A 24,747-nucleotide genomic window follows, 5' to 3' on the forward strand; every position below is an offset into this window, starting at 1 on the left:
TGTACTTTCTCTTAGGATACAGAAGGCACATTGATCAAACACGTCCACTTGCACTCAACGGAAGCTATTTGAAACATCATTAGATAATTGCTTGTATTTATCTCACCTGAAGGCCAGGGAGAACTAAGACCTCCATGTGCACTTATGCTTTCAGTAATGATGGCAAAATTACACATGCTGTTTGTGCAGTCCAATTTCTGCATAACTCGTTCACACAGGATACTAAGCCTCTTTGGTCCTGACATCCGATATAAACTCCACGTCTGACAGAGTTATCATTACAGTTTCAAATGGAGTTGGCTTATAATAAGGCCACAATTAGCCTGAAATGGCAGCAACATCGGATGTTGGCCTGTATTGGTCTGCAAGGCATAGGGGAGAACGGGGTAATCTGAGCCACTTTTTACATTTGCTCCCCTCCAAGCGAGCTAAAATGATTTGTCACTCAAATTTACACACTTCCCATTAATTCAGGATGTTTCCTAGAAATGGGCATTAGCAGATTTTTTTCAAGACAAAAAGCAGTGAAAATATGAGTGTTTAAAAAACAATCATAGCTGTGGGGTAAACTGAGACAGACCAGAAAAATCAAGGCGGTAAAGTGAACCAGCTGGGGGTAAACTGATCCACTTACTTTTTCCACTCTGAAACTACCATAACAACACATATTGTAACAGTTAGAATCCTGACAGCTAGCCACACATTACAGAGCTAATGTCAGACTAGTAAAAGAATGATGGGGTTTGGTCAATTAAGCAAAGCAAATTTTCTAAACACTTGAACGTAACTCTGAACAAAATCAAATACAACATATTATAATTCAAAAGATTTTAATAAGATTCAAATGAAAGATATAACCAGTTAGATTAGAACACAGTCTGGGGGTCAGAACACAGGACCCTTAGAGCCAGCTTGTGTCTGGGGGTCAAAGCATAGTAATCTGAACCAGCGAGAACAGCCTGGGACTCAGAACACAGGAGAAGACCCAACTGGTTCATAACATCAGCCTGTCATACTCTACAACTAGGCCTACTCTACATTCCAGCCCTGAAGGTTACAGGGAAAGATGAGAAGGTGCTCTTTCCGTGTGGTTGCCCCAGGTCGTCATCCTGGTGTATTTCCTTGGCATGATGGCTTTTCTACAATGTGTATGACATTAAAATAAAACATATGTTATGTACTATTACATTAAAATATGTTTAAGACTAAACTTAACTTGTGCCTCATGGTGGGAGGAAAGTGAGACAATGCCTCACTTTCCCCCATAGCATTTGTCTCACTTTCCCACACCACCACAATTTGAGAAAAAACTACCTCTCTTAGCATTTCAGGCTGATCTTTAGCTAATATCATCACATGGTTTTTATATGTTGGTAGTTCATCAACACGTATGATAGAAGTTTTTCTACGTGAATAAATTTGCTTTGGCACAACAGTTGATTAAGTTGACAGCAATAACATTTACTTTTACATGCAAAATACCTATTTTGGTGAAAAAAACATGCTTACCACAGCACCATGAGGTCCTCTCTTTCAGGGCCATGGGTAAATGAGAGGGGCTTGAAAACATATATCTCACATGACCAAATTTTTTTTCCGTTGCCTAGATACAGGGGGTGGCTCACATTACCCTATTCCTCAGATTCCCCCGTTCTCCCCTACATACTGAAACAACTGTTGAAAACTTCCACCATCTATGGCCAACTCGATATGTGAAGCACTTCTGCTAACACAAGTAGCCAAATGAATATGTACTGTATGTGGAATGACTATTAAAAAAGATAGGATAGTGTGGAGGACTAAATTATGTCAATATTGACATCATTTAGCTAATGGTAGTAGGTTAGTTGGTAAACATGACCAACACACACACTGTCCTGCCTATATATACATTGTCAGCCACATAATTTTAAAATATTAAGCCTATAATAATTTAAATTTCACACCATAAAATACTAACAGTCCACTGCTACAGCAAATCGTTCAAAACAAATTTTAAGGTTAATCCTTCTTGACATATTAACCTAACTTTTAACAAGTACATCTGCTTTGATGACAGCTCAGACCATGAGAGATATCAGGGCAGAGAGGAGGGGGCTCCACCCATCCCCGTCTCCCCTGGACCCCGCAGGTCATCACCAAGCCGACCTCTCTCTCCTCGTTTCTCTCCTACAACCACCCTTTCTCCATCCTCTCCTGATCTGGGATTTAAGGAAATCATATATACCCCCAGCAGTCAACGTCCCCCTCAACTCGCCAATCTAAACCACAGCGCCCGGCTCTTCACCCCTCCACGCACACTCCCTCCGATCCCACTGCGACATCATCATCATCAGGCTTGGGAGACTGATGATGTCAGCACTTGTTGATATGTGCCGGGCCGCGGCTACATAGTTAACGCCTACGACTCACAGGATAAGCTGGGGCCCTGTTTCTCAAAGTGTATCTCAAGTAACAGGAAACTCTTAAATCCTGTAAATGTATCAAATCTGATAAACATTCCTGTCTGTAATATGTACTGAGTTTGACTGTGTATTAATCGTCGGAGATTTCAATATTCATACTGACAAACCAGAGGACAGATGTGCGAAAGAACTGTGCTGTGTCCTTGACAACTTTGGACTAAATCAGCATCAACCAACTCATAACAAAGGGCACACGCTGGACCTTATCATTTCCAGAGGAATGAACATTTCAGACATAACAGTGGCAGATATGGGTCCCCTCACGGACCATTCCTGTTTATTTTTTGAGAGTACAATGTCTGTGCACACAATTGATCAATCAAAAGTAATCAAAAAGCGGTATATTACAGAAAATACCAGCGAAACATTCATTCAAGCATTTTCTTCGATACCACCCCTCCCCTGTAACTCAGTTAAGGAGCTCTTAGACAACTTTAACGGCAAACTTACAAGTGTTATAGATGCTATTGCGCCCACTAAGATGAAGGTTGTCTCTGGTAAGAAAAGATCTCATTGGAGAAATGCCCCGCAGGAAGAGAGTGCCGTAAAGCAGAACGCAGGTGGCGAAAAACAAATCTCCAGGTTCATTATGACATCTTCAAAGAGAAACTGTGCACGTTTAACTCAGAACTGAGAAATGCAAGGCATTCTTTCTTTTCTGACATCATCACCAAAAACAACAACAATGCACGTGCCCTGTTTGCTACTGTCGACAGATTAACAAACCCTCCTGTGCCAGTAGCATCTGAGCATCTTTCCACGAGGGCCTGCAATGAATTTGCCTCCTTCTTTACTGAGAAAATTCACAAAATTAGACAAGCTGTCACTGCATCAATATCAAGTTCAACATATGTGTTCCCTCTTAAAATCAATTCAAATGCAATGACAGAATTTTATCTTATAAACCACAAAAACCTGGAGGACATTATACAACACCTGAACTCCTCATCCTGTTGCCTTGACATTCTGCCCACAGGCTTCTTTAAAACAGTTTTTAGCTGTATGGCCTCAGATGTTCTACAAATTGTCAACATGTCCCTTCAGACAGGTGTATTCCCACAGGCCCTGAAAACAGCAGTCATCAAGCCACTCCTAAAAAAGAACAATCTAGATACATCACTCATGAAAAATTATAGGCCCATATCTAACCTACCATTTTTAAGTAAAATCATTGAAAAAGCTGTTTATCAACAGCTAAATAACTACTTAGCAATGAATAACTGCTTTGATGTCTTCCAGTCAGGATTTCGACAACACCACAGTACTGAGACTGCTCTGGTTAAGGTCCTCAATGACATCCATTTAAACACAGACAGTGGCAAAAGTTCTGTCTTAGTTTTACTGGATCTCAGTGCCGCTTTTGACACAGTTGACCACAGCATATTACTAGATTGACTAGCAAACTGGGTTGGACTTTCTGGAACTGTACTAAGCTGGTTTGAATCCTACTTAAAGGATAGAGACTACTATGTGTCAATAGGCAATTTCACATCTGAGCGGACAAATATTGAATGCGGGGTCCCCCAAGGTTCCATTCTTGGCCCTCTTCTATTTAACATGTACATGCTCCCACTAGCTCAGATTATGAATAAGAACAAATTATGCTACCATAATTATGCAAACGACACACAAATTTACATAACCATATCACCAGGAGACTACAGTCCGATACGGGCACTGAGTAAGTGCATTGAACAAATCAATGATTGGATGTGCCAAAATGTCCTTCAATTAAACAACGATAAAACTGAAGTAATTGTCTTTGGTGCCAAAGATGAACAATTAAAAGTCAGCGCACAGTTTACATCCATTATGTTAGAAACTACACCCCAAGCCAGAAATCTTGGTGTTGTTGTAGACTCCGACTTGAATTTCAAGAAACACATAAAATCAATTAATAAATCAGCCTTCTACCACCTAAAAAACATATCAAGAATTAAAGGGCTTATGTCTCAGCAAGATTTAGAAAAACTTGTCCATGCATTTATCTTTAGTAGACTTGACTACTGTAACAGTGTCCTTGCTGGCCTTCCAAAAAAATCTATCAGACAGCTTCAGCTAATTCAGAACGCTGCTGCTCGAGTCCTCACTAGGACCAAAAAAGTAGATCACATTACCCCAGTTCTGAGGTCTTTACACTGGCTTCCAGTCACTCAAAGAATTGATTTCAAAATACTGATGTTGGTTTATAAAGCACTAAATGGTTTAGGGCCAAAATACATTACTGATATGCTGATAAGTTATGAACCGTCCAGAGCCCTTAGGTCGTCTGGGACAGGTCTACTTACAGTCCCTAGAGTTAGGACTAAACAAGGAGAAGCAGCTTTTAGTTATTATGCACCAACAATCTGGAACAAACTCCCAGAGAACTTGAGGTCTGCTGCAACTCTGTTCTTTTAAATCGAGTCTGAAGACTTTTTTGTTTCCATTTTAACCTGCAATTTTAATTTTATTTGCTTCTTTTATTTGCTTTTAAATTTTTTTAAATCGAGTTTTCATTTTCTGTAATTTGCTTCTTTTATTCGCTTTTAAATGTTTTATAATCTTGCCCCTGTAAAGCACTTTGAGTGGCCTTGTGTCTGAATTGTGCTATATAAATAAACTTGCCTTGCCTTGCCTTGCCTTGCCTTGCCTTGCCTTGCCTTGCCTTGCCTTGCCTTGCCTTGCCTTGCCTTGCCTTGCCTTGCCTTTAATGCTTTAAGCAGATGCTTGGCAGCACCAGATGCATTAAGGACATGAGAGTGTGAGAGAGAGAGAGAGAGAGTGGAGAGAGATCAGGACGGATCACCTACAGAAAGCAAAAAGCAACACAGTAATTTTAGCGATCACATTTTGGGCCGTACCACTTCTCTAATTTGACTGGATTGATGCTGCAATCGATCACAAGCCCTTTCAGATATACCATCACACACTAATTACCCTTTAACATTAGTTTTAGTTTTAGTTTTTGCTTCTCTTATTCTGTTGGTTCCAGGAGCAAAATAGATCTGTCCCTTTGGCTAGTGCCTGATGTCAGTGGTGAAAATGAATTAGTGGATTCAATTAATGAGTTAATTTAGTCCATGCAGACAAAGCATAGATGGGGAACAGAGTTAAGAGTCGGGACAAAGCTGTGCGTGGTTGTGTATGTGCGTGTGCGCATGTGTGTGTGTGTGTGTGTGTGTGTATGTGTGTGCGTGTCTGTTGAATAGTTGAATATCCTAAACAAAGGATATGATTATATATTTTAGAAAGCATGTTCCCACCCATTATCTTACATTAAATAGAGGCCAGCCTGTGGAGTGTGTTGAAAATTATAAATATCTCGGGACAGTCACTGACTCTTAATTAACTTTTGATAAGAATTGCGAGGCAGTTTACAATATGCAACCATTTTCTTACACATTTTTTTTTTATCAATGATGTAAAAATGTTGATCCTTTACTATCGAGCCTCTGAATATGTGTTGTCTTTTCCCCTTGTGTCTTGGTTTGGTAGCCTGTCTCTGCAGGACAAAGACCTTCTTAAACCAAATCATAAAGTGAGTTAGTAGGCTTATACAGTAGGTGAGTCCAGACTCAGCCTGTTAGTGCTTGACTCCTCACAGCTTAAGCACAAGGCCAACTCTATTTCTCTGGATTGTTCCCACCCTTTACAATGCCAATTTCTAGCTCAACCGCTCTGGCGTTATGTGGCCACTATGGCTAGAACCAAACGCTGCATACTGTAGATACCTTTGTAGCTGCAGTGATTGTACTCTTTTTAACTAAGGTTGTATTGTTCAATCCAGCTGCTGCTAACTGATTGTGTTACATATTTGCTGAACAGCCTCCTGTCTAACTCCATATATAATCAGTATACTTACAATGGAATGTGGCCATGTGTCGGGATACATAGGCGGAGTTGTTACTTGATTCAGTTACTTGACTTGAAAACCCTCCCCACTGGATGTGAGCAGCAGTAGCACTGTATGCAATATAAGCACTGAGGCAGTAGTGTTAATACGTGAGATGTATACGTGAGATGTATACGGCTTTAATATGCCATGTGGTTGGCCAGATATGCCAGATATTCTTTTTTTTTATTGCTTTTAGAAAAGGAACACATTCTAAACAAATACTCAAATAAATAAATTAAATACATCCAATAAAGCCACATGATATATGAGGTCACCAGATGCAATACTTCAATGCATACAGGGGTGGATTGACTGTATGTTAAAGGTTACTTTCCCAATACAAAACATATGAAATAACAATCCATAGTCAGAGTCTTCATAAAGAATGAAGAATCTTTGCTATATGCCAAAACAACTATCATTATGCTAAACAGACTGAGAACACGTTATTGCTGGATATCTGCAGTGAATCTATGTCATGAAGTAAACATGACCTTAACTGGTATTGCATCTACAGTGCCCACCATTGTGTCTTTGAGCATGACACAAACTGCTGCCGACCACCTTGCGCAATGCCCCCCATCTGTGCAACTGTTTGTATGTGTTAAGAGATGTAGGAGGGGATAGCAAAGTTGTAGGATGGGATAGCGAAGAATGTAATTGCGATAACCTTGTGTGACTATGCATGTGTTAATTGACAAATAAAGACTTTACTTAAAGAGGACCTATGATGCTTTTTGACTTTTATGACCTATAAACGTTGTTATGATGATTCATAGTCATGCTTAACCATACTAAATTATCAAATAATGACTTACATGCATTCCGACGTATTCCCTGCTGACCGTCTGGGGTGTCTGTGCCGAGCACTAAACACTATTCTAGCCAGTCGAGAAGTCACGTGTTCAAAGCGGTCTACCCTTTGTAACTTTGTGACGTCGCATGTAACTTTGTGAAGTCACCACGCGGATGTTTCCATGTATGGTAATGCTGTCACTTCCCTGTTCGCGTCTGCCTCGCGCCCTTATATGCTCGCGCTTCCCGCCACTGAAATTGTTCCGGAAGGAAGGTAACCAATCACAACGGAGTGGGGTTTGCAGGAGGGGGGGGGGAGGGTAGCGGAGATTGCCGAAGCACAGGCGGAGGGAGCGGAGATGGCCGATGCACACACACTCAAGTGTTGACAGGACGTGCTGGATCGCCAAAATAAGAGAAAGAGCTTCCCGAAAATCTACATAGTTTTTTGTGATGTGATTCGTGTCAGGTTGCTCTATAGCAGTGTAAAACAAGAAATTAAGACCAGAAAAGTAGTATAATAGGTCCTCTTTAAAAGGTGAAGTGAGCGATATATTTAGGTTATTATACTGTACGTATTAAATCGCTCTATATTCATACAGTGATCACTTATATAGTGTGCACGTTTCATACCTCCGATCTCTCTGTCACCCGCTCTGCATGTAATCGGCAAATGAAATTGTTCGGGGATCCCGAAAGTGGTATCCAATCAGAAGAAAGAACGCTACAAACCGGCACCCGTCTCACTGCCGGTGCACCCGCAGAGCAATAGATGGGTGAATGTTTATTCGCCTACAATGGCGGAGCAGGTAAAAATCTTTCCCAATGTCTGTTTTGATGGTTTTTATCATGTTTTATCACACTTATGGAGCTGAGATGACACTAGATAACTCGCTGCTTGAATACCGCAGTGCATTAATGTGGTGACGTAGGGACAAACGGGCATGGCAACAGTAACTCAACGGTGCGACTGTGGCTCAGGTGGTAGAGTGGGTCGGCCAGTGATAGAAGGGTTTGCGATTTGATGCCAACCCTGCCACTTGTGTCATGGTTGTTGTGTCCTTGGGCAAGACACTTCACCCACCTTGCCTCGTGTGAATGTCGAAAGTTAGCCTGCTATCGGTGTATGAATGTGTGTGTGAATGAATGGTAACGTGGGAATAGGAACAGGTCTCCCTAGAAAAAGAGTCTCCGGTCTCAATAGGACTTACCTGTATAAATAAAGGTTAAAATAGATCAAATAAAAACGTACAAACCTCCTGTCTGTCTCAAACAAAGCATCAAACTGTTTCAAATATGTATTGAACACAGACTGATGTGTGACAAGGTACCTGTGACACATCAGCCTGGTATACAATCTATATTAATGACAAAACACTTTCAATTCATTGGTGTCCCACACACACAGACATAGAGAAATGGACATGCACCAGGGTGTATAGACACTCATGCAATAACAGAGAAGGAAGCCTGCAAGGTTGGTTTCCGTGGCAACAGGCAGGTACGGACAGTAATAGGGTCCTGATGGCCAAGTGACAGCACACAGATACAAGTCCGGCTATTCTGTCACTCAGCGGGCAGCTGGAGCCATGCAGTGAAGAGGTAGATCTGAGCCTACAACTCAGAGACAAACACTTTATTTTCTCTCATTCTCACTCTTCTCTCTATCTGTATTGCACTGATAGTCCATAACTAACGTCAACAACACAACCAGTTTCAAAAATAAAGTGGCAATAACATCAAAACAGCACTGTTCAGTATCATTTTCAGAACCCTGAACTGGCAAAACACACAGTAACATAAACACCATCTCCCACTGTGCGAGGTTGTGTGTTTTGCCACACACGATGCTCATTAATGCATGCTTCAAACTCAGATATCGAAACAAATAGACCAGATGTCCTGCTTGGATAATGATATGTTTAATGACCTCTCATTTCCTCTCTGTCCATCACATCACGTCAAAGCACACATGAACTCAAAACACACACACACATACACAGTCACATACACATTCACACACACACACACAACAAATGAATAGGTAAAAATGAATGGAATATGAAATGGTAAATAAAATCCACTTGATAATGAGACAAATTAGAGATGCATCAAAGGTTTCCACACTCTTCTAGTTTTGATGAGGGCATATCAATGCACATGTTCAAACATGCACATGTGTGACTGCTTTAATGGCCCTGCTTTAATGAGTTGTTTGTGTGTGTGTGTATGAGTGATTGATACATCAAAGTGATACATCAGATATTGTCCACTTCTGTTTTGCAGCATCTGTAGTGGGTTGAGAGCTACAGAAGAAAAACTCACTGATTATTCTGCTGACCCTGACATTAAATCAATACAACCCAGCGTGTGCGAACACAGATATTAACTCTCTCTCTCTCACACACATACACACACCAACATAAACAAATGCATATCAGATGCATGACTACACTTTGTAACTACATCCCTCTATCCATACCAACACTACACTTTGCTTCTCAATTACTGAATACACACACAAACACATGCGTGCGCACACACACACACACGTACGAACGAATGCACACACGCTCAGGGCCTCCTGGGGTTGCTGGTGGGCACAGCTGATTGGCCCAGCGTGCCTCACCAATCTGCCCAGCTCTCTTCTAGAAAATCCACCAATTAAAAGATGCAGGCAACACAGCAGCACTGGGGGGGAAAAGCACTGGAATTGTGGGTAATAGCATACTGCGATGTTGAATTGGAAAGCAGCTGTAAGTAGCTTACCTGACAAGACAGGAGACACACACACACACACACGCTCCATCTCTTTGGTAGTCTGTATTGCATATGCTTGACTCATTATTAGTATGCAATTTAACCCCGACCATCACTGAGGTGGAAAGGTGTTAAAGGCCCATGTCCAAAAGTTTTTCTTTTCAAACTTGCATTGTCTTGTCAAGTGTAGAGGCATAGTATTTTGTGAAGTTTGTGATTCATGAGTTCAGAAGCCTGATTATTACTTACATATGTTGGGAGAACTCGGGTGCCTCATCGTTGACGTTGGCCATTCGTATCCGTACCGTAGTGGTGCCTGTGCGAGGGACCGCCCCCTTGTCGATGGCCATCACCACAAACTCATACAGGTGGTTGGGCCTCTCGTAGTCCAGAGGCCCCGCAGGGAAGATGGTTCCATGAGGGGAGATAGTGAAGTCTGGACTCAGGGTGTAATAGACCAGCTCAGCATTCTCCTCAGAGTCACAGTCATTGGCTGACACTAAAGATGACAACACACAGGTGGAGAATATAATAAACAAGTTAGAAAGCCTAAACATGAACTAACATAAGGCGTCTTCACATTGTTCTGTTCTTCACCTTTATTTTTTACAACTTTTCATTTCTTTTCTCCAAAGAAATCCATCACAAATGACTTGAAACAAACTTACTTTTTTGTGCTGACACAGCCTGCCAATTTAGGTGAGGCAGAGAAGATATCTGATTCAAAGAGAAAAGTACTATCTGTTCTCTCATTAATGAAGAGTCAAGTTTTGTTCTTGTGCCTTGTATAAGAGCAAAGAATGTCAAACAGGAGCACAAGATATATATATATATATTATATTCACATCGTATGCTATGTGATCAAAGAGAAGATTGAAAAGGAAGGGTTTTTCCCCAACCCACTTACATGTTTAGTTCTTCCAAACAAGGAAAGTACGTTTTATTTGCAGAGCATGCATTGAAAGGACTGTCATTTTGCAGCATTTCTGTTTCTTTAACCCACTTTTGCAATCGATGGAGGCAGGACTCGCTTGGCCACAAATTGATTGCCTTGCTAAAAACTGGAAAGGCCAACAGGGATTTGAATAAGCATATATTTTTCCGCTAACAAGTCACTTCACCGTCAAACTCTCAATTATCCAATTCACCTTACATTGCATTTGGCTCGTGTGACCATGCACACACACACAAACACATACACAAAGAAACACCCAGTCACTGCTTGCTTCAATTAACAAACTGCACATTTATTAGGAATGTATTAAATGATATGTCTTTAATTGGTGTAGTTTGTGGACTGTGGCTTCCAGTCTTTCCGTGAGATAAAAGTGGCCTTCTTAGGGCCCTCAACCACACAGTTGAACTGCACAAGCGTTCCATTATTACTAATAAGAACACTAATTGAGTGCAGGTTGACAAAACCATGGAAGTAAGAAGTAAACATGTGAGGATGCTTTCCAACCTAACCTGTAACCTGGTGTGGGCTCTGTCTGGTCTGGTGGGAAAGATGTGGCTTGATGTAGAGTTCCCTATTAGTACTAATGACTTCATGCTTACAGCTCCTCTGTTCTTCGTTATGAGGCACAATTTAATAGGAACACAACTAAAAGAGAGAGAGAGATGGCAGGGTGGTTTTGAAAAGTTGTAGTATGTGGCTAGAGTTGCAATTGTGCAATATTTCTTTATCTATTCATATTTTCCTCAGGCACTTTTTTCTAGGCAATTTTAATTGTGTAATATCTCTCTTTTTATATTGACTTTTATGAGTGACTTTTAGGGTTTGTCAATTTATTTATTTATTTTCATTTGTACTGCTTTTTGACAAACTGCCAGAGCTACTGAATGCCTGGATTTTCCCAAATAGATGAATATATATCTTTATCTTTATCCATCTGGAATCGTAAAACGGTATCTCAATCAAAGGTTTTTCACTTATCATTTGAAAATCAGTTTTTTTTACCCCAAAGAAAAAACATTGTACAGTTACAGTTATGTATTGTAAACAGGTTGAATTTGCATAGAAATATTGTCGTAAACATTGGTTCACAGCCGCTGCTGCTTTACACTGTCAAATTGCTTATTTTTGTCTCTTTTTTTTAGCAGGAAAGAAATTGCAATATACAACTGAGAACTGCATCAAATCAAGTGTGGAAATGGCCATTTCTGTCCACACTTCTTCATGGCACAAACAATTTTCTTTTATTTAGATTTATGTCAGCCTTGCAAGTTTGATAAAGTGAATTTACCCTGCGCTACAGTCTCAGTTACAAGGACTGACAATTTTCTGAACTGCAGGTGAAATGCGGCGGCTTTGATGTTGTAAAGTGATGAATAACCTTTCATCCAGTGACGATGGGTAGAGAATGAACTGCAGAACTAGTGTCTGCTAAGACTGCAATCCCATGCAAGGCAAGGCAAGGCAAGGCAAGTTTATTTATATAGCACAATTCAGACACAAGGCCACTCAAAGTGCTTTACAGGGGCAAGATTAGAATACATAAAACACATTATAAAACATTTAAAAGCGAATAAAAGAAGCGAATAACATGCAGTGGCCAAACACATGTCACATATGAGTCGATATTTAATTTGCTAAGTACAGATATGTATTAATCATTAGTTGGTCCTTCTGTGATCTAGAAGCAGCATTTGGGACACATTACATTACATTTATGGCTGAACATCCCATGACTTGCTGTCCTATAATGATTTTGTTCTGAAGATGGATACTAAAGCCTCAGATCTCTACGGAAAGTGAGATAATCGGCCATCTTGGCAAGACCCACATTCATCCACTCCCATAATGGAACTTATTACTGCACTACTGGCACATGGTTAAGCAAAATGATGCCCTTTAACCCATTTTAGTGAAGGGGGAACACACACACACACAGACAGACAGACAGACACACGCACAGACACACACACACACACACACATGCATGCACACACACACACATGCACCCACACACACACACACACACACAGCACAGCACAGCACAGCACAACACAGCACAGCAGGAGGAATCTTCTCACCTCCCATCTGGCACCTGTTGATGGCAGCTGTGCCTCCTACATCATACACCTCACTCCCTCATGTACTCCTCTACGTTCCCCCTCACTCAATTACTCACTTACTAGACTTTACTAGCATGTCAATCATTAGTTCTTCTGTTCTTTCATAATGAGGATTTAGCGAATATTAAGTGAATTGGTCCTTTATCATTCACAGGAAAATGCTTCATCATTTCAATCACTTAGTAGCCTATATGGACTTGTTATTTCAGCCACGCTAATGGAATAGATGGTTCTAGGGATGGGAATGTTGCTCTGTCAGTTGATCCTTCTCTTTGGTCCAGACTGATACATCACAAAAACTAATGGATGGATTGAAGTACATTTTTTAAGGATCATTTTAGGTTCCAGAGGATGAATATAATTAATACCTATTGGTGACAGGGCCGGATCTAGGCATAGGCATTCTAGGCACGTACCTAGGGCCCATTTCCACTAGGGGAGAGGGAATACATTTTTTTATTTTATTTTATTTTTTTAGTAGGCCTATGTGTGTTTGATATTAACATCATATTATGCAAATGCAAGTTATCATACAAAAAAAGGAATACAATGTTTTGGTCTGGATAGTTAATAGCCTAATGATTGAATCAGTTCATCCGAGGTTTACTCATATATATCATATAATATATCATATAGTATCACTCGGTATTGAGTTTATTTAAAAACATTTGGAAATGGGGCTGCCCTATACGTTGCCCATGCACTGTGTATAGTCTATAGCCTATTTCAGCCTGATCTGTGGAAAAAAAGATAGCTGGACAACAGAGTTCTTCTGCTTCGTTCCTCTCACTGCATTAGAATGCATTCATTGTATTACAGAGAAATATGTCCCATAAAAGAAAACAAGCACCAAGCCCATCCCAGACAACAATGAATTATATTTTTTTATATTAATATTTTTATGGAAAATCCATATGTCTTTCTACAATAGCTTCTAATTCATCGGACCCAGCTCGGAACTACCAAGTCGGAAATCTCCTTCTTCCGAGTATAAAGGAACGCAGCATTCAACTGAAACTGGAGCGCGACTTCGACGTCATCGTTCTCAGCCACTCGCTCTGTTCGCTGATTGGACGATTGTAGATTCTCCGGAGAAAACTGGGAAATGCACTGTACACCCAGACTGACTACTGAAGGGAAAATTAAATTTGGCCAGAAGTAGGTGGACGGGCGGAGCCAGGCTAATTTACAAACGTGCAACTCTTAAACAAATATTTTGTCAGTAGTTCTTCAATATTTGGAAAGTGAACATGATTTATTTTGCCATTTCGGTGGCCAAACTTTCGGTGAATCCCTAAAATATATAGAGCTATGCTTTCAACTATTGTAACAATATAACAATTTGCATATAAACAGTGAAACAAAGCCTGAAAGGTGCATGAAAATACCTAATTAAATAAATTAGCATAATAATCTTGTGGCAGTTCAAATGTATGTAGTTTTTTCACCAAATCATAAAGTTTCCTTTTGGAGGGGGCCCGAAAAAACGTGTTATGCCTAGTGTAATCTTTCCACACTGCGGGCCTGATTAGTGATCATTTGATCAGGTCAAACTACTTTGGTTTATGACTGCTGTGAACTGCTTCAGATTAGCAAGGTAGCATTTGCATTGTAAGCAAGTTAGCATGCTTATACACTCAACAAAAATATAAACGCAACACTTTTGTTTTTGCTCCCATTTTTCATGAGATGGACTTAAAGATCTAAAATGCATTCCAGATACACAATATTACCATTTCTCTCAAACATTGTTCACAAATCTGTCTAAATGTGTGATAGTGAGCACTTCTGCTTTTCTGAGATAATCCATCCCACCTCACAGGTGTGCCACATCAAGATGCTGATCTGACATCATGATTAGTGCACAGGTGTGCTTTAGACTGTCCACAATAAAAGGCCACTCTGAAATGTGCATTTTGTTGCGTTATTGGGGGTCTGGGGACTCAGAACCAGTCAGTATCTGGTGTGACCACCATTTGCCTCATGCAGTGCAACACATCTTCTTTGCATAGAGTTTATCAGATTGTCAATTGTGGCCTGTGGAATGTTGGTCCACTCCTCTTCAATGGCTGTGCGAAGCTGCTGGATATTAGTGGGAAGTGGTGCACGCTGTCGTATACGCCGGTCAAGCACATCCCAAACATGCTCAATGGGTGACATGTCCGGTGAGTATGCTGGCCATGCAAGAACTGGGACATTTTCAGCTTCCAAGAATTGTGTACAGATCCTTGCAACATGGGGCCGTGCATTATCTTGCTGAAACGTGAGGTGATGTTCATGGATGTATGGCACAACAATGGGCCTCAGGATCTCATCACGGTATCTCTGTGCATTCAAAATGCCATCAATAAAATGCACCTGTGTTCTTCGTCCATAACAGATGCCTGCCCATACCATAACCCCACCACCACCATGGGCCACTCGATCCACAACATTGACATCAGCAAAGCGCTCACCCACACGACGCCACATACGCTGTCTGCCATCTGCCCTGAACAATGTAAACCGAGATTAATCCGTGAAGAGAACACCTCTCCAACGTGCCAGACGCCATCGAATGTGAGCATTTGCCCACTCAAGTCTGTTACGGCGACGAGCTGGAGTCAGGTCAAGACCCCGATGAGGACGACGAGCATGCAGTTGAGCTTCCCTGAGACGGTTTCTGACAGTTTGTGCAGAAATTGTTTGGTTATGCAAACCAATTGTTTCAGCAGCTGTCTCAGTGGCTGGTCTCAGACGATCTCGGAGATGAACCTGCTGGATGTGGAGGTCCTGGGCTGGTGTGGTTACACGTGGTCTGCGGTTGTGAGGCCGGTTGGATGTACTGCCATATTCTCTGAAAAGCCTTTGGAGACGGCTTATGGTGGAGAAATTAACATTCAATGCACGAGCAACAGATCTGGTTGACATTCCTGCTGTCAGCATGCCAATTGCACGCTCCCTCAATGCTTGTGGCATCTGTGGCATTTTGCGGTGAGACAAAACTGCACATTTCAGGGTGGCCTTTTATTGTGGACAGTCTAAGGCACACCTGTGCACTAATCATGATGTCAGATCAGCATCTTGATGTGGCACACCTGTGAGGTGGGATGGATTATCTCAGCAAAGCAGAAGTGCTCACTATCACACATTTAGACAGATTTGTGAACAATGTTTGAGAGAAATGGTAATATTGTGTATCTGGAATGAATTTTAGATCTTTAAGTCCATCTCATGAAAAATGGGAGCAAAAACAAAAGTGTTGCATTTATATTTTTGTTGAGTGTATAACGGCCCCCACACACATCCTACCTCTACTGCGCGTCTACCTCGCGTCTGCGTCTGACTTTTTGTCACTGACCGTGTAATCAACCTAGAGCGGGCACACATCCAACCTCAGACGCACTGCTGATGCACGTCGGAGGCACGTCTGCAGCGACGCTCCCCTTTACCTCAGGAGGCTCGCCTATTTTTTTCGGAGAGCTCTCTCGGGTCTCTCTGCTTTAACTGATAGAGAAATACTCTGCTGCGAGTCATATTGACTTCATACCGGCAGCTTTCGCTGTAGTTTCACCATTTCCTGGTGTGTCCCTTTCAAAATAAGACTTCCAACAAGCGAAAATGTGACAAAAAAAAAAAAAAAAAAAAGGCAATGGGGCGCACGGATTACTGTCCAGACTCAATATTAGACTCAATATAAATCGTATGCATCATAAATGACAGGAAAGAACTTAATTTTTAATGGGAATTATCTATGAAAACTCTATGTAGAAAGATAGGGCTTTTAGAAGCAGCGCTGCAGCAGCAGCAGCTGCTGAGACGTTCCATGTGTGTCCGAGAAAAGTGCGAGAGACGCAGCAGTAAGGTAAGGCGACGCGCTCCAGAGGTAGACGCAGGATGTATGTGGAGGCCGTAAGCAATAAAGGGACACTGTGTACGATGTACTCCCATCTAGTGGTCAAATTGTACATTGCATTCAAACGAATAGTGCTCGCTCGTGTTTTAACTAAATGCTAATATGACAGCAACATGTCACTACCTCATAAAGCTTTCTTTCGGGTGACGAAATACATGGAAACAATTATGTGCTCGTAGTAGGATCAAACACGCTCGCATTGCTTCTAGTGTAACACAAGTGAAAAACAATTAAAGTGTGATCTATGTGAACTATGGTCTTGCATTGTGAACTAAAGTGCAGTGCAGGCTTTCAAATTCGGCAGGGAAATTGTGTGTCTTGCTAAGCTCCTTCTACAATTCAGTCACGCTAGCTCTGAGCAAGAACAAGTTTGCCTGCTAGTAGCCCACCACGTAGTGCTTTATGTCCCTCTTTGTCGTTCATAGACCGGAAGAACAGGGATGCCTCCTTAAGACTTACCCGTTCAATCTATCATGGGACCAAAATTGAAAGGGTCAATTCGTACAAATACCTGGGTTTGATTATTGATGAAAAATTGTCTTTTAAACTTCATATTGAAAAACTGGTCTCCAAATTAAAAATTAAATTAGGTTTCTTTTTTAGAAATAAATCATGCTTCTCATGGCAGGCCAGGAAACGTCTGTTCACTGCGACCTTTTTACCGTTGTTAGATTACGGTGACCTGCTGTTCATAAACGCCCCTGACCAGTACCTCAAGAAATTGGATACCGTCTACCACTGTGCTCTGCGATTTTTAACTGGCTGTGGAAATCGTGTCCACCATTGTACCCTGTATGCCACTGCAAAATGTCCATCGCTATCTGTACGCATACTCTCACATTGGTTGTTTTTTGTTTACAAGTGTCTTATTGGGCTGGTCCCTTCATATCTATGTGTTTACATGTCCACAGACAAATGTAGCTATGGTTTGCGTTCTAGGGATGTGTTACAGATGTTGGTACCCAGAGCTAGAACTGAGTTAGGGAAAAAGGCCTTTAAATATGCTGCGCCTTCTGCCTGGAACACTGTGCAAAAGCAGCTGAAGCTGCCGGAGCTGGTCACCTTGGGAGAATTCAAAGGAATCCTGAAGGACAGAGAAGTTAGTTCTCTTGGTCAATGCAATTGTTTGTAAAGCTATTTTCTGATAACGGCCGGGTTTATTCATTCATCTGTCACCAGTTTATTTATTTAGTTTTTAACTGTACTCATTTCAATCTTCATATAGTCTTGTCCCTGATCTTGTATTGTACTTTACCTGACGTTGAATGTGGTGTATGAGAATCGTGGTTGATTGTTCTTATTGTATCATGGTGCTGCCTTCTTGGCCAGGTCATTCTTGAAAAAGAGATTTTAATCTCAATGAATTTTACCTGGTTAAATAAAGGATATTGATTGATTGATCTACATAATATAATATAATATAAATATAAGAAACTATTCGCTCATGACAGGAGGATAATTCAGATTATTGGCAGAGGTGATTTTACACCAATGAGGACATATTTATGAATGAGAACATTGATTTAAGCTAATAAATGACTTAAAACGTTGCACAGTGTACCTTTAAGGTCGAAGCATTGCTGTGTTGAGGTACAGCCTAAAAGACAGGTGTAGCTGTAGCCAGGTGTGTAATCCAAGTTAATGTTTAGAACGTGTGCAGCTCTACTCTTGATCTAGTTGTTTTGTTAGAATTAACTGTTCTCTAGCTTGTACTGAATGGATTATTTCCGGCGATGGAAACTTTAGTTTTCCCTGGTGGAGACGAGACGGTGTGGATCCTCTGGCAGCATCTGAAGTCTTCCTGCATCCACACTATTCGCACTTTACTTAGTATTACCATGTAATCACCTGGTCAATGATCAAATTCCTTCGTGATTTTCTCTACTTATGACATCTATTGCAGCATGTCCGTCCTGGGAGAGGGATCCCTTACTCTGTCGACTCTCCCTGAGATTTCTTCAATTTTTTTTATTCCCGGTAAAGGGTTTTTACTGGGAGTTTTTTCTCAGCCGAGCTAAGGGTGTAAGGGCAGGGTGACATATTGTATCATATTGTATCATATATCATATTGTATGAAATGTAAAGCCCACTGAGACAAATGTATTTGTGATTTTGGGCTATACAAATAAAACTGATTTGATTTTGATTTGATTTGAAACTCTTGATGTAAGAGGTCCATAAGGCCTGATACATGCTCTCTGCTGATTGTTTTAGATGGAACAGATTTTCTTCAGTACTTGATTTGTTGTACTGTGAAATATAGAACCACAACACACCCATCTCCTATGGATATTTCAAGTACTATTTTGGAAAAACACGTTCACATGAGCTGAGTAAAAAAGTATGGAAGTATGTAGCATGTACAAGGGTACAATGTCTAACAATATATATTTTGATCTTACTTTTGTAATGTAACATAATGTTATACTATTGAAGTGCCTAAGTCCTGTGGATAATGGCGTATTTGCCAACCCTCTTATATTCTTCTTTTATCACTTAAATAGTATTGCTGTATATTTGACATCTTCTACCTCTAAATGTTTGGGAATTTATAAGTTAAGACTTTAAACCTGCATTACAGTTTGATATCCATTTAAAAACAAGGTAGGGGAGAGTGGCTTTAAAAAACAAGGTAGGGGAGAGTGGCCTGAGTTGTGCCGATGGGGAAGTTGTGCCACCCCTTGTTTCTAGAAAAACCATAGAAGAAATTGGAAATGTGACCACATATTTAAGAAAAGCCATCCATTTGACTCATCCTGTAAATAAGGGAGAAACATGAAGTAACATATAAGCACATTTAAGCTAAACAAATTGTGTTTAGCCTTTCAAAGTAAAATTATCAAGGTTTTTTGAGTATTGTGTCTTAACAATTAAAGACATGTTTGAAAACATTTGACACATGTTTTAGTGCTTTATTTTGTTACACTTTGGTCTATATAGTTTGCATGATGTCAGCCCTAAACTGCTGCATCATGCTTATTGTCCAAAATGCTGGGGTTGGGGTGATTTGTGCCAGAGGGCCTGGGGTGAGTTATAAGTAAGTAAGTAAGTAAAATATATTTATAAAAGCACATGTATAACAGTTTGCACTGTCCAAAGTGCTGAACATAGTGCATTCAGTAGGTAGAAAATGAAGGTAAAATAACAATAACAAAAATAAAAGACATAAAGCCCAGACATCCACATTTAAAACAAAGATAGTAGTGCAGAGGTAAGATAGTTAATGGGGAGGAAAAACCAGGGTGTACAGATGGGTTTTGAGCCTTGATTTAAAGGCAGAAATGGAGGGGGAATCGCATATGCCAGGTGGCAGTTGGTTCTACAAGGGCGGAAGTACATTTCTGAGAATTCATTGGCATGGCTGTATATACGCTGGTCACCAAAAGAAAGTGAATAGGCTCGTTCGACCCCAGTTTCGGCTCGTCTGAAAAGTAAACGAGAGTAGCCGAGTGCAGTCGGGGGAGTGACGAAAAAGCCTGACTGAAGCCGGACAGCTCCGAGTCTGCTCGACTTGCATGTGCCGTCGGAAGTAGCGTGCTTGTTGCGGATGCAGTTTGTTTTCTAGTATTATTTTGAAGGCCTATTAGAAACATGTTTGTAGGAGAGCTACACATGCTACAACCGATTTGAAGCAGAACAAAACACAAAGAGGAGTAAACACTTCAAAAGCAAGGGACATTTTTAAAACAAGAAACGCGATATCCCCATTCCCTACACATCTTTATCTTTCTTGTTATTTTACTAGAAAACCTACTTATAAGTGATAAAAAAATAATTTACAAATCCAAATAAAGGAGGTTTAGTATTTCTCCCTTCACATAACAAATATGATCGGCCTAAAGACAGTTAAAGGTCTAATAAACGATCCCTTATTATTATTGTAGAGATGGCTATGATGAACTTTATTAGATGTGTAACATGTAACATACAATTCCCAGACCATTTAGATCACTGGAAATAAGGCTATGATTTAATCTTAATGGTATAAAGATATCACTTCACCACAAATTAATGTAACTCAAGTTTGTGTTCACTTAATAAATCTATACAGGAGAGTTAACCCTGCATGCTAATTATTGTTTTCCATATTATTTCACAGTCAAGGGTTCAGATTAGTGGAGGTTTAACTCTGAGTAAATATACAGTATCTCACAAAAGTGAGTACACCCCTCACATTTCTTCACATTTTTCTTTATTTCTTTCCATGGGACAACACTGAAGAAATGACACTTTGATACAATGTAAAGTAGTCAGTGTACAGCTTGTATAACAGTGTAAATTTACTGTCCCCTCAAAATAACTCGACACACAGCCATTAATGTCTAAACTGCTGGCAACAAAAGTGAGTACACCCCTTAGAAAAAATGTACAAATCGGGCCCAAAGTGTAAATATTTTGTGTGGCCACCATTATTTTCCAGCACTGCCTTAACCCTCTTGGGCATGTAGTTCACTAGAGCTTCACAGGTTGCAACTGGAACCCTCTTCCACCCATTTATGACAGCATCACAGAGCTGGTGGATATTAAAGACCTTGCGCTCCTCCACCTTCTGTTTGAGGATGCCCCAAAGATGCTCAATAGGGTTTAGGTCTGGAGACATGCTTGGCCAGGCCATAACCTTTACCCTCAGCTTTTTTAGCAAGCCACTGGTCGTCTTGGAGGTGTGTTTGGGGTCGTTATCATGTTGCAATACCACCCTGCGGCCCAGTTTACGAAGGTTGAGTGCACGTGGTCAGCGTCGGACACAGAGGTTGGCTTTGGAAAATAGACGTATGAATGCTGCCAGCATTGCTGAAGGGCCTGAAGGGGTGGGGGGTCAACCTGTCAGTGCTCAGACCATGAAACCCCACAAAAAGTTTGCTGAAGACAAACAGACTACGGACATGGATTACTGCAACCATGTCCTGTGGTCTGATGAGACCAAAATACATGTATTTGGTTCAGATGGTGTTAAGAGTGTGGAGCGGCAACCAGGTGAGGAGTACAAAGACAAGTGTGTCTTGCCTAGAGTCAAGCATGGTGGTTGGAGTGTCATGGTCTGGGGCTGCATGAGTGCTGCCAGCACTGGGGATCTACAGTTCATTGAATTCTAACATGTACTGTGACATACTGAAGCAGAGCATGATACCCTCCCTTCATAAACTGGGCTGCAGGGCAGTACTGCAACATGATAACGACCCCAAACACACCTCCGAACGACCACTGGCTTGCTAAAGAAGCTGAGGTTAAAGGTTATGGACTGGCCAAGCATGTCTCCAGTCTTAAACCCTATTGAGCATCTTTGGGGCATCCTCAAACGGGAGATGGAGGAGCGCTAGGACTCTAATATCCACCAGCTCCTTGATGTCGTCATGAATGGGTTGAAGAGGGTTCCAGTTGCAACCTGTGAAGCTCTAGTGAACTACATGCCCAAGAGAGTTAAGGCAGTGATAGAAAATAATGATGGCAAAACAAAATATTTACACTTTGGGCCCAATTTGGAAATTTTTTCTTAGGGGTGTACTCACTTTTGTTGCCAACAGTTTAGACATTAATGGCTGTGTGTCAAGTTATTTTGAGGGGACAGTAAATTTACACTGTTATATAAGCTATACACTGACTACTTTACATTGTATCAAAGTGTCATTTATTCAGTGTTGTCGCATGGAAAGATATAATGAAATATTTGAAGAAATGTTAGGGGTGTACTCACTTTTGTGAGATACTGTATATCTGCTTAAACCTGCAGTGTGTAGAATTTTGGTTTTATTTCCTAGCAGATTTTGTAGAAAGTAATTATAATATCCATAAGTACATTTAATTTAGTGCATAATAGCTGAAGAAAATGTTTTGAATTGTTATTTTTTACCTTAGAAAGAGTCTCATATATGTCCATATTTCTGCATATTTTGGACCAAGGCCTAGTGCCGCCATCTTGAAAGTGTCATAGTTGGAATGTCATCAGGTGCATTGTTTACAATTTAGAATTGTTCTTGTCCTTGAAGGCCACTGTAGCTTCTGTTATTATTCGAAGGGGTTGGGGTTACCCAGGTAGTGTTGCATTCTAGAACTTTTCAGACTTTTGCGTAACCAATTGGGGAAACGCATCAAAGGCACAGGGTTTAAACTCCCAATTAGAGCTCCGCCTGTCAGCAAGACGTTTCCCATCAAACATTTCGCTCCCGCAGCCCGTGGGGAGAAACTGCAGCGACTTGCTCCAGTGTCTGTGTCCGTCTTGATCCTGCGGGACTTCAACGTCTCATGCAGCCGAGCCGCAGCCAGCCGCAGGTGCAAGTCGGACAAAAAGTCTAACCATAATGTTGTGCGCTCAGCAAGACGAGCGTCATAATTGCGCAGGTCTTAGCAAGACGGCTCCAGCTCAAACGAGGCTAGACCTTGTTTAAGAAAATTGTCCTTCAATCTTTGCAAAATATGAAGTGATTGTCTAATGCAGTGGTTTTCAAACTGTGGGGCGCGCCCCCCCCCTGTGTTTTTTATATTAACATCACAGCATAGCTGGACAAGAGTTCTTCTGCTTCGTTCCTCTCACTGCATTTAAATGCATTCACTATATTACAGAGAAATAGGTCTCGTTAAAGAAAAAGAGCACCAAGCCCAACCCAGAGGACCCTGCATAAATTTTTTTATTTTAAATTAATATTTTTATGGAAAATCCATGTGTCTTTCTTCAATAGCTTCTAATTAATCCGACCCAGTTTCTCCAAATTATTTGTTCACACAAAATAATTCCAAAATGCCTCTTAATTTTCCTCTCAAAGTGCACCAGATGCATGCATTTCACTTTAAAAAGGTGAAAGAAAATCTCCCGGAGGGGCATACCCCCGGACCCCCCTAGGAGGGTCTGGTTCTCCGCTGGCTACTATTTTCCCCCAGCAGGACATTGGAGGAACTAGCGAAAAAACACTGGGTGTGTGAATGACATATGACAATAGTCAATAATGTGGGCAAGTCTGTCTGCCTATCATTCTCACTCCACTGCACACTCAGTCCATGCTTAAAGGAAGCAGGATTAAAACACTGGATTAAAATGTTCAAATGTATTTTAAAAAAGCAAAACAAAAACATACTTAGATACAGATGTTAAAATGTATTAAAAATCCGCTGAAATTTGTTCTCTGGGGGTCACTCTTTAACACTTTGAAAACCCCTGGTCTAATGGATTTGTCTTGCATCACAGTGTATGTGATATATATCAATGGCACAATTTACCCCATGGTATTCTCTCTTGTGGCACAACTTACACCACACTGGTGGCAAGTTGTGCCACAAGACAACTTTTTTTCGAAAGCTATATTTCTTAAACTGTTTATTTCAGATCCAAAGTTATTGTTGCCCTGAAATATACAGTCATATGAAAAAGTTTGGGAACCCCTCTCAGCCGGCATTATAATTGACTCTGCTTTCACAAAAAAAAATATAAAAGTGGTATGTCTTTAATTTACCAGGAACAGCTAAGTACTGGGATGTTTTCCAAACAAAGATTTTTTGAAAAGCAGTATTTGGTTGTATGAAATAAAATAAAATGTGAAAAACTGGCTGTGCAAAAATATGGGTACCCTTGTGGTTTTGTTGATTTTAATGCCTGTAACAGCATGTAAAACTGATGAATTTAAACACAAAGTTGGTTGGATTATGTTGTTAAGCCTTGAACCTAATAGAAATGTCTGTTTAATCATGAGAAAATGTATTTTAGGTGCCTAAATGCAAGTTGCACTTCTCTTTGACTCTCTGCTGAAGTGAGACAGAATGGGATCATCAAAACTGCTCCCAAAAGATCTGAAAAACAAAGATTATTCATTATCATGGTTTAGGGGAAGGCTACAAGAAGCTTTCCCAAAGGTTTCAATTGTCAATTTCTACTGTAAGGAACGTTGTCA

The 24,747-nt window shown here is 40.7% G+C and overlaps 1 protein-coding gene across 1 annotated transcript in view; it reads right to left on the minus strand.

The window, feature by feature from the left end:
* LOC307255394 (neural-cadherin-like) overlaps positions 1-24,747 on the minus strand; it is a gene marked incomplete at both ends in the record, with an annotated part of 245,454 nt that overhangs the window by 126,939 nt on the left and 93,768 nt on the right. Inside the window, one exon of the mRNA XM_080034077.1 lies at positions 10,147-10,396. Within this exon, the coding sequence (XP_079890203.1) occupies positions 10,147-10,396 (250 nt within the window). The remainder of the gene's footprint in view (positions 1-10,146; positions 10,397-24,747) is intronic.

Source organism: Ammodytes marinus, assembly GCF_949987685.1.
Source record: "Ammodytes marinus genome assembly, chromosome: 1".
In the NCBI taxonomy this organism is placed as follows: Eukaryota; Metazoa; Chordata; class Actinopteri; order Uranoscopiformes; family Ammodytidae; genus Ammodytes; species Ammodytes marinus.